The sequence below is a fragment of the Falco punctatus genome (genome assembly GCF_963210335.1).
Source record: "Falco punctatus genome assembly, chromosome: 2".
NCBI classification, from domain to species: Eukaryota; Metazoa; Chordata; class Aves; order Falconiformes; family Falconidae; genus Falco; species Falco punctatus.
The window spans coordinates 92,567,549-92,581,447 of record NC_137581.1 but is presented as its reverse complement, the minus strand read 5'-3'; the positions used below and the strand labels follow the sequence as shown (position 1 = coordinate 92,581,447).

At 38.8% G+C, this 13,899-nt stretch overlaps 1 protein-coding gene across 5 annotated transcripts in view; it reads left to right on the top strand.

Moving 5' to 3' along the window:
* Positions 1-13,899, top strand: part of REPS2 (RALBP1 associated Eps domain containing 2) — a 104,250-nt gene that overhangs the window by 47,864 nt on the left and 42,487 nt on the right. For all 5 annotated transcript variants that reach the window (XM_080377147.1, XM_080377148.1, XM_080377150.1 and 2 more), the window contains 4 exons: positions 1,317-1,459; positions 4,372-4,466; positions 9,243-9,312; positions 11,351-11,416. In XM_080377147.1, the coding sequence (XP_080233273.1) occupies positions 1,317-1,459; positions 4,372-4,466; positions 9,243-9,312; positions 11,351-11,416 (374 nt within the window). The remainder of the gene's footprint in view (positions 1-1,316; positions 1,460-4,371; positions 4,467-9,242; positions 9,313-11,350; positions 11,417-13,899) is intronic.

The window sequence follows — 13,899 nt, the reverse complement described above, 5'->3', positions numbered from 1 at the left end:
CCTAACTAATGCCTAATTTTTAGTAAGTACAACTACATAATTGATCAGTGCTTTTCTGATGAGCCAGTACACTTACTTTTAATGAGCTTATTTAGAAATGTTTATGGATGGAACTGTACGTGGTAAAATCTGACAAGGTTTCTATTATATTTTCATAAATGATGTGGTGTTTTGTAATTCAGTGTCTTCCTTGCATCTCAGACAGGAAGAACAAAGAGTTTTTAAAATGTTTATCAGAAATGATGATAGAGATTTTACTTTATATATGCTTTCATGAAGAGAGATTAAACGAGGAAGCTTGCAAGAGCCTAAACATCTGTCAGGGTCAAAGAATATGTCTGGAATCTTTTCAGAGTGGATTGTCAGTTGTGAAAATAAAAAAAAAAAAAAAACGACCACCAAAAATGGAGAAGCATAGTGTTGGGGGAAGTGAATATTGGAATTTAAATTGAAGATTACTTAAGAAGAATGGATTAACCCAATATGTTAACACATTTTATTTCTATTGATGATACAAGTTGTTCTCTGAGCAAAACTTGAAGTGTTCCTTTCAGATAATTATAATTTTGTGATGATACAATTTATCAAGTTGTGTTGCTGTGTTAAATGCATGGGATGTTTCAGTCTTTGTCACTATAACCTCAAAAGCTTGAAAAATGCTCATTACTTTCAAAGAGTAGGCGGTTATATGTTCATTTGTTCTGGTCCATGTGCTGGTGATAAAATACTACTCAATTCTTACAAAGAGTTAATTTATAAAATGGAATTTTTTAATTTCTGAGGTCCAAGTTTAGTGTTTGAGAAGCATCCTAGAATTAAAACAGCATTAGTGAAGTTACCAATAACATTGAAACTGGTCAAGAGCATTAATTTAGCTCTTTTCTTGAGCTATTTGATGGGGCTATGGAACTGTTGCTGAAGTCCATTTTTAACTGTGTCTGCTTGAACTGGTTTAAGATCCTGCGTGGACTGGCCAAAAGTGTTTCCAACCATTGGAAAGTTAATTTCCCCCTTGGAAGTATGGGATATGTATTTCATGTTGTAATATATACATAACATTGTGTCGTATGGTATGATGTATTAACAAAAAGTGTACTTTATTAGAAAGAAAATGGAAAGTCAGTATTGGAAAAGCAGCTTACTACATCTTCCTTGAGACAAATGTACAAGTTAGGATTGAGTGCAAATGAGAGGTGCTTGCCTTGTGTTAAAATATCCCTTACCACAGTTGCATTTCTGTCTCCCCCGTGATGGCATGCACACCTATGTTTCCCTGAGGTAATGGCTTGGAAAACACGTGCCTGTTGTACTTGCAGGGAGCTGAGTGACGTGGATTGTGACGGGGCGCTGACACTCGCAGAGTTTTGTGCTGCTTTCCACCTCGTGGTTGCGAGGAAGAATGGTTACCAGCTGCCTGAGACACTGCCAGAGACACTGCTGCCCGAGTACCTTCAGACAGGTAATGTCCCTGCGGCCGGTCGTGTTCCTGTAGCCACCACAGGAACCCAGCGTGGGTGTAAGAACGGTTTCATTTCTCCATCCTGCAGGTAGGATGGGGTTCTACACTGTGTAATGGCTCTCCAGTTGCTTTTTAATGCCCGCATTTTTAATTGTGCTTACGAGGCAGTTGCTGAAGAAGGAATGTAGAAAAGCACAAAATAGCGATGCAGAGTGGAAGGGTTACCTGCCTCAATGTCTGCCTCTGCTCTAGTGTGCTTCAGGTGTCGTCATAGCTAAAGCGGTAGACAATTACCTGTAGCAAAGATAATCCAACAAGATTTGCATGGCTTTCAATAATTTTGATGATTTTTTTCCCTTAAATATCTGTCTCTTGAAGCTGTGTTGAAAATACTACTGGCTTGCTTTAGAACTTACTATGGTTATATATTTGTTTCAAAGGTTAAATTTTTTGTAATTAATTTTGTGTAATCCACAGATTCTTCTGGAAGTAATTTGCAGTAATCGTAGGGGGATTACAACAGTTTGTGTAGCACAAGGGTGAATTAATACAAAATATAACATATCTCAGTAACAATGTGCAGTGAGCGACCTGCCTTTTCATTTGTCCTCTTCAATTATGTCTCTCTTAATTATAAATGAACACTGAAAAATATACTGTTCCATCTAAAAAATGTGCATGACTTTCTAGGGCAAGAAGGATTAATCACAGATGATAATTACAGTGCTAAGGGATAATATTTAAGACCTAATAAAATCTCCATTAAATTTGATGACACTGAATATATTAAGAGACAGGAAAAGAGCAAATCAAGCTGCAGTTAGGAAAATTAAATGTTCACCCTGTAGGATGGTGATGACTCTGATGGAGTCATGTTCCTTATAATCCACTGTCTTCATATCCAAAGCGAAAAGCTACTGTAAAACCTGCGCTTCCAAGTCTTTATCACTTCTAGTCTCTTTAATTACATTCCCTTGTCATAATTACAACTACCCTTTTCCCTCCAGGACCACCACTTTTTTTTGCTACTCTCAGTCCTGTTCTCATGATAAATTAGCTTGTAAGCTCCTCCATGCAGGTTCTTGTTGGTTTATCATCACGTTAAGCTTTTTTGGGTAAAATGGCAATGGAAATAACTATCTAGTAGTAGGGAATCATTGTGTCAACGTGAGGAAGAGCACGCTAAGCTGTAGTTGTTCCCTGGTAGTCCTTTGTTTCCCTAACTTGTCCCTTTCAGCACTAGGGTCTGTACCATTTTCATAGATTATTACTGCTTCATGGTGTTGCACGCAACCAAGCATTTCAAGCTGATCTATGTGCAGAAGGTGAAAGGACTAATTGTTCATTATGGGCACTCTAAATACTTCGGCTAAGATGGTAATTCTGATTAGCTTGAGGGTCTGAAAATGTCTCCTGCTCATTCTGCCACCTAGTCAGGATTCAGAAATCTTTTGAAAGACTTGCATGAATAAAAAGCAGAACATCTCAACACATTGTAACACTGTGAATCACAAGAAAGCATAGAGCCCTGATTGTATCAACTTCTGAAACAAGCATTGATAAGTAAGCAAGTGCCTCACACATTTACCTAAACTGGCAAAAGAAATTTTCAAGAGAAACTTCTTGTTTTCACGTTTTCATAATTTGATTTCTGTGCAACTTAGATTTTTTTTTTTTTTTTTTGGAGGGTGGGGGTGAGATTGTTAGTAACCTGGTGAAGAATACTGGAAACTGGTTTTCATTGGGTTGTTATATTAGTTTCAGAATGAGGCAGAATCTGGTTCAAGTGAAATATTTGCATTTGATAAGAGTGTTAAAGCTTCAAATAAAGTGACTTGGAGCATAAGACAGACCATTTAAGAATAAATCAATCTTGCTAGTTTTATGGCTTTTTCTATAAACTACAAGTGCAGGTTCAAATCCTGTCCTGGCACAGCTCCATTGACAGTTTGACCCACCACCTTCTCTTCTGAAAGTTTTTATTAAAACTGATTTACAGAATCTGTAAAGCTATTTGCCCTGTATGTAACCCACTGTATTGTAAATTAAGACAGATTTGCCACAGCTTAATTTATACAGATAAACTAGATGCTAGCCAGAAACTAGGAATTTGATGTGAAAGCTGTTGTTCTGGCCTTTCAATATATTGATCTTTAAGAAAAGCTGTTTTCCAGCTACTAAGACAGATTTATCTTGGAGGAACTAATGCCAGAGTTGTATCAGCAGAAGGACCTTAGCTTGTGGAGTAGAAATGAGGTTCTTGTGAATATTCCTGTGAGAAGTTAGAGCTGATTTTTTTTTTTTTCCTTTCCTTTCTGCCCCATCCCCCTGCTGCTGCTACCCCCCACCCCCCCCATCCCCAGCTCTCAATACTGTTTAACTACAGATAGTATATACTGTAGCATCTACTGTGCTTGTTCAGTGTCCTGGCTTTTTTCTGCCTTTCAATTTCAGTGTATAATGGTAGATTCTACTATACTTTTAGTATTCAAAATGCCAAAAGTTGGAGTTGAAGGTTTGGTAAGTACCTTCAACCTTCCTAAGACAGTAAGATATAAGCTATAAGGCCAACTAAGTTCATACTGGACTGTGGGGAGTAAAAATGCAGATAAATGGTGGTTGGTTGGCAGTTAATGTTTACTAAGAATAACTCCTCCCAAATTTCACAATTATTTCTACAACAAAAATTAAACATAGTATCCTTTTCATGACATTGACTTATTCAGCATACAAGATTGAAAGATTTTTGTTATGATGTTTGTCATCCGTGGCTTACAGATCAGTCCTGATAGGTCGAAGCGAAGAACAAAGTGATGCTGGAACAGGTTTTTAAGAATTACTTATTAATCTAAGACTTTGCATGTGTCTTTTTTTGTTTTGGGTTTTTCCCCCTTTCTCTCTTTCCCCTACAGCTTCTTTGAAGCCCATGCATGACTGCACACTGTTTGATTCGTATTCTGAGCCATTGCCAGGTGGTCAGCAGACTCGGGACTTCAATCGGATGGAGGTGAGAAGGTGTAGGCGGGGAGGGCAGTTACCTTGCAGGGTGCAGAGGAACAGGGCAGCTTCACAGTGACTGTGGGATGTGCAGCAGCAGAACTGCGAGTCTCTGAGAGGACAGTATGAGTCTCTAAGCTTCCTGTTAAGCCATCTCAGACCCCTCTCAGCAGTTTCTTCGGTGTGTGGAAAGGGCTGACAGGCTTCTCAAAAAATATTCCCACATAACAGAGCTCACAATAGTCATCGAGGGACTCGAGCCTTGTGCGATGTTGGGAATCCGCAGAGAAATGCATCTTACCTGTTCATGTCCTGCAGGGCTGTGCGTGACCCTCTGGCACTGGGAGCCAGGGATGAGGGCAGAGCCCGTGCTGCAGGAGGGGCACTGTGGGACAAGGACAGCGCTCGGGTGAAAAACCTCCTGAATCTGAATTGGTTGAAAATGTGAGGCTTCAGGCGCAGACTTTGTTCTAGTCAGGCACTCCTGATCACATAGTTGTTGAGTGTTTCTTCCATTTACAGTGCTTCATTTCCACACTCACTCCCTAGTTTTGATGATGAGAAGAAAAAATGTCTTGGCTTGTCCTGATTCCTTGTACTTCGCTTCTTTGCAGGCTGAAACCATCCTATTTTTTTACAGTATGGACATTCATAGTTCTGTTCTAAATGATTTCAGTCTCCCTTTTAATATCCATCATTTTCATAGTGAAGGAACTACTATATAAGGGTCTACGTAGTAATTGTAAGGAGTGGGGAAGAGTAAGGGAAGAACGGAGTTCCCTTGTAGCAATATCACAACAGATACCAGCCTTCTAATGGAAGACTGTTGCAAGCAAAACTAAATTAAGAGTTCATCACTGAGGTTAAAAACTTAAATTTTAAAGTTGCTGTCAAGCTGAGCTAACCACAGCCACTGATTTGTGCCTGGATGTTGCAGCTCTGAATATATATACACACTGTGGGATTTAAGGGTTTAGTATCCAAGGTAGCGAATCAAATGGCAGGCTACCTGTATGAACAGGCCCTTCTGACACTGCTTCAAAGTTGAAAGGTAATGGTGTGTCATGGCAGCTCAGCAAGGCTCTTCTCCAGTTATTTCCTCCCTATGCCTTGCTCTGGGGAGCTGCTGGGTCAGAACCCAGCTGTTCCCTCCTCAAATTCAGCTTGGTCGTGGTACCACCAGACTCTTCTAAGCTGCAATGTTCAATTTGGGCAATGTTGGAGCCAGTGCTTTGAGTATCCAGTTTATCTCAAACATACGAAGTCTCCCTGGGTAGTACAGCAGCTTGGCTAAAGTGCAGCAGTCATGCTGGATTTTGAAGCCAGTGCTGCTATTCTGGTAGTGTGGGCTGCTGGTACATTGGCAGTGTAGGCAGCTCTTTTACCATGGTAGAACAGCCTTGTCCCTTGCATGTGACCTTATTTTGGGAGGGTGGTTTGCAGGGGGCCACGAAATTGTACCACGGGCCACACGGCGCTAGCACTTACACACTGTGCAGTTGTGTGGCAAAGCTCAACAGTTCCTTGAGTGTGCTTCGTTAGCATATACGAGTATTGGTTTACAATTTAAACAAGCATAAGAAGCAAAATTCAAGGTGATTTGCATTGAAAACTCATTTGCTGATCTCAGCGTGTGTGTATGTATATACATAACTCCATTTCCAGACTGCAGTAAATCAACTGAGTGTTTGAGTTACCTCACTGTGTCAGTGTAAGATACTTGCTTTTTAGAGAGAATTACTTGTCTTCTGCTTAAAAACTTTCATATCCCTGTTCAGATTTTTTTTGTCGGTAAGCAAAACCCCTGAGTAGCAACTTCTCTTTCTCACTTGCATAGTTTCATGTGCATATACAGAAACACATACATAGATACATATACTATAAATTATATTAAATATAAATATTTATATAATTATATATCTTTTATACACATAATTAAAAAGCTTCAGTTTATGTAGCTTCTTGACTTCAGGATCTACTTCAGTATCCCTGTGGCCTAGGGAGTCCTCATTTTTGTTAGGGTACTGGCTTCACAAGTGATTACTCAGAGGTGCAGAGTGGTCTTTGATTATTGCAGAGTTGTGAGGAAGTTTGCTCTGAAGTAGCACAGTCTTTGGGACTGTGGGTTAGAGTGTATATTTCAGAAAGCTCTGAAAGCAAGATTTCTAAGTCATCTTGTGTTTCTTAGAAATAAAATGTCATTTTATTTACCTAACCAGTACAATTTTATAATCTAACTGTCTGGTTTTTAGGCTCTTCTTGTTTGTGGTCCTTGAATGTATGTGCAGAGTAAGGATAAATCTAGGAGATGATTTCCTAAGCAATTAAATTCTGTGGGGTTTTTTTTTTTTCTTTTTAGATTTTTCTGCTGTGGTGGATATGATAATAGTAGGAATATTATAATAATAATTAAATAACTATAGTAGGTATACAGCATGAAATGTAAAAACCAAATCTCACATTTTAAGTTTAATTTGAATGTCAGCAGTTAAGCTTTCAGACCTCCTTTGCCTTATCTCTGCGCTCTCCTCTTGAGATGTTCTCACCGTAACTGCCAATAACCTGGAGGTTATTGTGCTGCCTTTGTAGTCGGATAATGTTCTTGGGGAAACAGCTGGATCTTCTGCTCCGTTCCTAGGCTCTGCAAGGTGGCAGAATGTTCTGCAGAATCAGGGTTTTTTATGGCTAGCTTGAAAACAAAGAAGAATCTGTAGCATGATTGCCTGCTGGCTAAGCACAGATATTATTTCCTGACTATATCACAATAATTTGACTGGGTTTGCTCCATTTCTTCACTGGGTCCTAGACATGCAGGGCAAAGCTCTTGGTTTATTTCAAGGCCTTGTTATTTTGATTCTTTGTTATCCAAGATTAAAGGAGTATAAAATTTCTTCTCAAAACTGATTTGGGAATGATTTTGACTTGACTTTTTTGTTTGTTCAACTGGTGCTTTTATGTTCGGAATTAATACACTGAATGAGTATCATTTGAAAGGTCAGTAATTAATCTCCCATTCTTCTGCCTCTGTGGGAAGTGCAGTAACTCACTGTTGCAATTTAATTTGTAGCTTGGCTACTTGAGGAAATGTAGTTTAGATACTTGCTCGCTACACTAAAAATACTGTATTATCAATGCAATCAGTTACGCATTATCTCCATGTCTTCGTTGCTTTCCACCTATCATCCATTCTGGCTGTTTAATTTCATTGCAGAAGACCATTTTTACTGTGACTGACTGCTGAACTACAGTACTGCAGTATAATGGAAACAGTTCTTGATTGCATCCCTAAAGAAAATAATGGCAAGAGACAGGTCACTGGAATGCTAGGCTTTGGTGAACTTGCAAAACACATAAGGACTGTTCGTGTTGTGCTTAAATGACAAGGATGACTGCTTTTTGTTAACCGAGGATATTTTGTCTTTCCTTTTGTTTTCCTCAAGTTTGTCACCTGTGCTGGTTCTGGTCTCCCCCTCCACACACACACTTCCTTAGGCTTTTTTCCACAAGCTTTCTCATTGCCAAAAGCGAAAAGATAAAATACAAGATTTCACACAAGATTTTGCACTAAATGTGTAATATGACTGGCTGGGTTGCTCTAAACTCCCTCAGAAATGTCATGCTCACAGCTCATCGAAATCGGTAAGAGTCATTCCATTGATTCAAGCGTGCACCTGAATTAGATCTTTAGTCTGATGCTCTACTTCAGAGTGTCACGTAGGGCTACTCATGAGTGTGAAGTATTTTGTTCATACGTTTTTAGAGTCCTCAAGCCATGCTTTTGCTGTGGTGCTTCCCCAGAAGCATTAGGGATCCCTTGGGCATCTACATAAAACAGATCTTGCAGACCTTTACTCTAGGCTTGGTGTTCTTGAATTACTGACTTGAGATAATTTTTTTAAGTATTTACAGAATCTTTTTTTCTCAGTTGATAATTTTTTTTTAGGCCCAGTGTATTTCAGGCCATTTTTCAGTCCAACCTCTTCTATGCTCCCTGGGAAGAAAACAGTATCACTTAATATTTAGAGAAATTTGGGGTTTCTGACATTTGCTTTATTGTTCTTTTGGTTGGAGAGTGTATCCTTGTTCTTGCAGATAATGGAGGTAGAACTTGTTCCTGGTTCCTTCTTTTGAGCTACATAGCAGAAGCTGCAAGAACAATAAATGTCTGTTAAGTCACTGCTGAAATAAAGGAAAGTTAAGGAGTAAGATTAGGGAGACGTTCCCTGTTGTCCTATCAGAGGCCTGAATAGGCCTCCAACAGACAGGCTAATGAAATTTGTTTTTCACATCTCAATGACTACGTGTTGAAAGAAAAGAGTCATTCAAGGAGCAGCCACCTCAGCAGGAAGACTTTAAATGCAGAACTACTGGGCTCTGCTGCACAACTGGAGTTTTGGCTAGAGAGATTGTTCGGAGAATGGATGTTGTGAAGGGGCTGGAGAAGGTTTCCTCAATCCAAACGCAGGTGTTGCAAAGAGAAGAGAGCATACAGAATGACATGGCGCTATTCTGAGAAGTCTCTCCTTGCATATAGTTCTTAGCTCCTTGTGATTTACTGTTAAGCTGCTGCTTTTAACTGATTTCAGGTGTGGAACTGCTGTACCTTGAAAAGCAGAGTTAGATCATCTTTCTGTAGGTCCTCTATGTTTCTTTATCTGACAAAATAAATTGCAGTGCAAGAGAGAATATCACCTTTATTTGTGTTGATATGTGTTCTTAAATATTTGACTGTGGAAATGTGTGAGCTGTACCGATCAGTATAATAAATGAATCCTCTTTCTTCAAGAAAACATCAGCTGAAGATGTACCTGATAACTCTGCCCTGTTACAAGATGGAAAGAAAGATGACAAACAAGGTATTGAAATAATTAACTTTCCCCTTGCCTAATTATGGGTTAAAATCTGTGTGGTTTTAATAATCCTATATATTTGATGACAGAAGCAATGGTATATTTAATTTCTAAGCTGGGTATGTGTTGCTTTAAGTTTACAGACAATTCATTGACAGCAGCTGAGTTGAAGACAAGTAAGTGGATAGGTTTCCTTCAAAATTAGTTATATCATATGTGAATGATATGAAATCCATTTTCTAAAATACGTCTAGTCCTGAGGCAATTAATATTGCACTTACTTTAAATAAAGCTGTAATTATTGTTATTAGGAATTTTGTAAGAGTAAAGACTATATTGTGCCAAATTTTGGATTTCTCTTCTTGCAGGAAATGGCAACACTTCAAAATTGGCTTTCTTGAAAAACGAGAATTCCCTACATTTTCTTGCAAAACAAAAGTTTTGGACAAACTGGATTGAAAATACTTGATCCATTTATTTAACTTGAAATCCATCAGCAACAAGTCGTGTGAAATTGAAGTGATCTTTCTCTTTTTCCACTCAGTAACTTCTAGAGCTTCCAGAATAGGCACTGGTTCATCACACAGTCATTCATTCTCTTGGTTGTGGAAACAAAACAGTTGTGGGTATTTTGTTGTCTCATTCTCAGAGCTGTGGATTATACATTAATTAAAAAAAAAAAATGACCTCCCAGCTGGCCACATGTTACAGTTGCATCAGAGCTGTGAGACCAGGTAGTCCATGTTCCTGAATCACCTTCCACAGGCAGGTGTGACAGTGTTTGGCAGTTTGCCAGTGACCCTGATTCAAAGAAAGGTTGTCAGAGGTGATGGGTGTTTGTAAAACGTTTTGATGACTCAATGTATTCCAAGAAATTAATGCTTTGTTGACAAGATTTTTTTTTATTGTAAAATTCATAATGAACCAAAGCAGGACTTGAACCTTGAAGGTTATTGCTTTGAAATGTCTAGGAAAGATTTACCTTTTACTAAGAGATTATTTTTTTTTTTTGTACCTGTTTAGATGAAGAACTTGTGCTTTGTTTTTTGTAGCTGACAGTAAGTCAGATGGGAGCCTGCTTTGGTACATACAGTCCTTCAGGGCAGAATATTTGCTGTATTTATGACATAAATTCCTGTCTTTTCAGTTCAAAAAACGAATGCTCTTGTTCTACCATTTATTGCTGTTCTGACAAATATAAAAGCGGATTGCTCTTCGGACTGAAATCTCCCCAGAAGCCAAGAACCTGTAGTTCAGGACTACAGAAGCAAATTTTTCTGCATTTTCAAAACTATACAAGTAAATCTGTCAGATTGTAATGCAGTTAAATGTGGAACATAATGTAAATAGAACTGGATCACGAGAACCAGACCTTTCCCACACTTTATTTGATAAAGGCAGATGGAGATAAGAGACTTCATTCCAAGCCATCATTTATAATACTGTATATTACAGTATATGAAAATATGCTATAGTGCATTAAGAACACCTTAAGAAAGTAATTAATAAAGGATGCATGTAGGCATCGGTGGAAGTGGAATAAGCCCAAAAACTGGAATTTCCTAAATGTTAATCCCTGCTCTGTCGGTGCCATATGACGTTCCCTGGGGCAGGCTGGTGAGTTCTGAGTTGACAGAAGCAGCCAGTGTCTCATGTGTCCTGGCTTTCCAGATTTGTAACTTGGGAGAGATGAGTCCCAGCTCTGCCAAGTGTCGCCAGCTGCTGTCTGTGTGGGAGTGCTACATCTCTGAAGTAGAAGTCATCCATGGTTTTAGGCACTCCAACCCCCAAATTCTCAGAATTTAAGATTATTTGACAATTTGGGCATAGGCCTTTCTGTCCTTGACTTTTGTGCTCTTAGAAATTGTTGCTTTTTTTGAGTGCTTGGGTGTTCTGAGAGTATTCGGCTACTTTTCCTTAAGTATGTTTGGCGTTACTAGATGTTCTAATACCGGTTTAGATGCTCCTTTCCCTGAGCTGATATGTGTAGATTTTACCTGCATGTACTCAAAGTAATTCTCATTGTTTTGGTTTTTTTATCAAGCTCTTAAAGTAAGCACTGTGCTCAAAACAATACCAAAGGAATTTCAGCACTTGACTGTGAAAACAGGTGAGAAGAAAAAAATTTCATGTTGTTTCTGTAAGAATTTTGATCAAATATTTTATAGCACAATAAGCCTAGATTTGTGTAATTTGATTAATTTTTAAAGATCCTTTTGCTCTTATACTGTTTTGCTACTGAATTTAGCTTTTACCTCGTAATGACTACTACTTGCAAGATAAATATTAATTACTACCTTAGATTGTCAAAAGGTTTTCTTGCTTTCTTTCCCTCATGGTTAGTGTATGATCTTCACGTGCGGGGAACGTTTTTAACATAGCATTTTTTTAAGGAGTCTGAAGGTTTTATGTGCTACAAACAAGATGAAAGAGCATGAATATTGTACTTCTTGGTAAAATCTCTCCCTAAAGTATGGAGTAACTGTGTAACATTTCGGTAACTAGTCTGAAGTGGCCCATTTCTTTGTGAAAACTGAGCTTTCATATTTTCTGTCAAGGAGTTAAAGGATAGATATTGGAAACACAGACCTTGAGGCACTTACAGCAATGACGCAAGCTTTTGTTTCGGGGGTGTTTCTTTGTTGAAACCACTCCTGATTTTTCTCTCTCCAACTCCAACATACACTCCTTGTTCCTGTCATAATGGAAAATGTTATTTCTGGAACAGCATATGTCAAAATTACCTAGTTGCTCCAGAAACTTGCCATGCATTCTGTTCAGTTCATCAGACCTCCCTTGCATTCCTCTGTGCTAATCTCTTCCCTGGAGTGGTAAGAGCGTTTGCAAGTCCTCCCTGGTCCCAGCCAAGCTAAAATCTGGAGTTGCTTTCTTTTCCTTTTGCATAAATGTTTTAACTAGTGAAGATATCCTTGATTAAGAAAACGGACCCCACATGTCTGTCACAGCAGTTTTGCCTTATAGCTTGTTTTATTCATGGCTGCTCAACAGCTGCATGCCTCAATTCCCACCTCTCTTTTTCCTGGCTTCTTCCCAAACACTTGGCAGCTGCCAGATTTCCTATCTTGAGCTCCTATTCTCAAATGATTGCTGCTTCTCCTTCTCTCTGTCACACAGACACACACAGAGACACACTCTCTTACACTTCCCTCTCAGGGGGAGAGGAGATTGGTTGCACGATTTTCAGTTATGTTCTCCTTCCCCCTGGTTTTGCCCAGGAGTGCCCTGGGGAGTTTTGTTTTCAGTTCAGTAATTCCACTTTTGGTATGCTTAGGAAAAACCCTACTGTCACCTGCACATCTCCTTTGCCATTGACATCTTTTCCCTATGTTGTTCATCTCTTAGTCAGGGAGGTCTTCCCGGTGCTGCTGTGCTCCTCCAGCAGTGGTGTTTGTATACCAAGGGAGGCAATGGCAGAGTTTCACCCCATGGTGATGACTCCTGTCATTGTAGGGGTTTCACCCATGCTGTCCTGCTCATTAAAGGCTCAAGCGAGCACATTCTCAGGTTGCATGATACAATTGATGTTAGGAGTAAAAATATTTATCCAGGGGGCTAGATACAGCACAGTAATGGAGTGGTTATTTCAGTATTGGTCAGCAATCCTGAAAGGTCATTGTAATCATTAACCCTCAGGATGAAAACTCAGCTGGGATGATTCTTTAGCCACATGGCATACTTGCACCTTCTGTGGTACAATTTTCCACCCAGTCTTCAGCTGTAAAGCAAGGAGTCATCAGCTGAATATAAGATGGAGTGTTAAAATGAAATTGTATTGGAAGAGGGCGTGGGAGCAGTTAAACATCGAAAACAGGAACCTTCACACTCTCCTGTGAATGAGCAAATACAAGAGTTTGTGATCGTGTGACTTTAATTAGCGCCGACCAAGCTGTTGAGTTCATCAGGCTTTACTACTCCGGAACCATACAGACTTTAAAATAATGAATGTATTAGTTTAGTCAACAGCTTTAAGTTTTTATTAGTTTCATGTAAGTTAGGCTTATTTATCCATAGCAATAGAAATATGGCAAACTCATGAACTGAATACATAGTTTTTAATAGTCTTGAATGATTGTGTCATGTATGTGTATAAACTTATGCCTCAAACACAAAGTATGCACAGACTGAGCATACCAAAATAACTACACATTTTGTGGGAATCCTGCCACAATTATTTGTATGTCCCAATAATGAACTACCTGCTTTATAATTACTTTTTAAAAAAATTATTATACTACTTCTTTTGAGGGGTAAAGCTAAGTCTGAGTATTGTGTAAATGTAGCCTTGAATTTCCTGATTTTTCAAAAGCTTAAAAGAAAATCCTTGGCAGCAGTATTCTATTGCTATCATTTTTTTATTAATAGTCATTTCGGGATTCTCTCTTCTTTATGTGCCTTCCTATTTACCTCAACAAGATGTCCTTGGAGAATTTGAATGTCAGTTTTACCTGCAGGTTTTTAGATGAAAGGTTTTCTAAAAGAAGTACGAACAGAATTATGGCCTCAATAAAAGAAGGAAAAATTGAAGGTTCTTAAACATGGCTTAGCTTGGAAAGGATTTATACTTCCTATTTG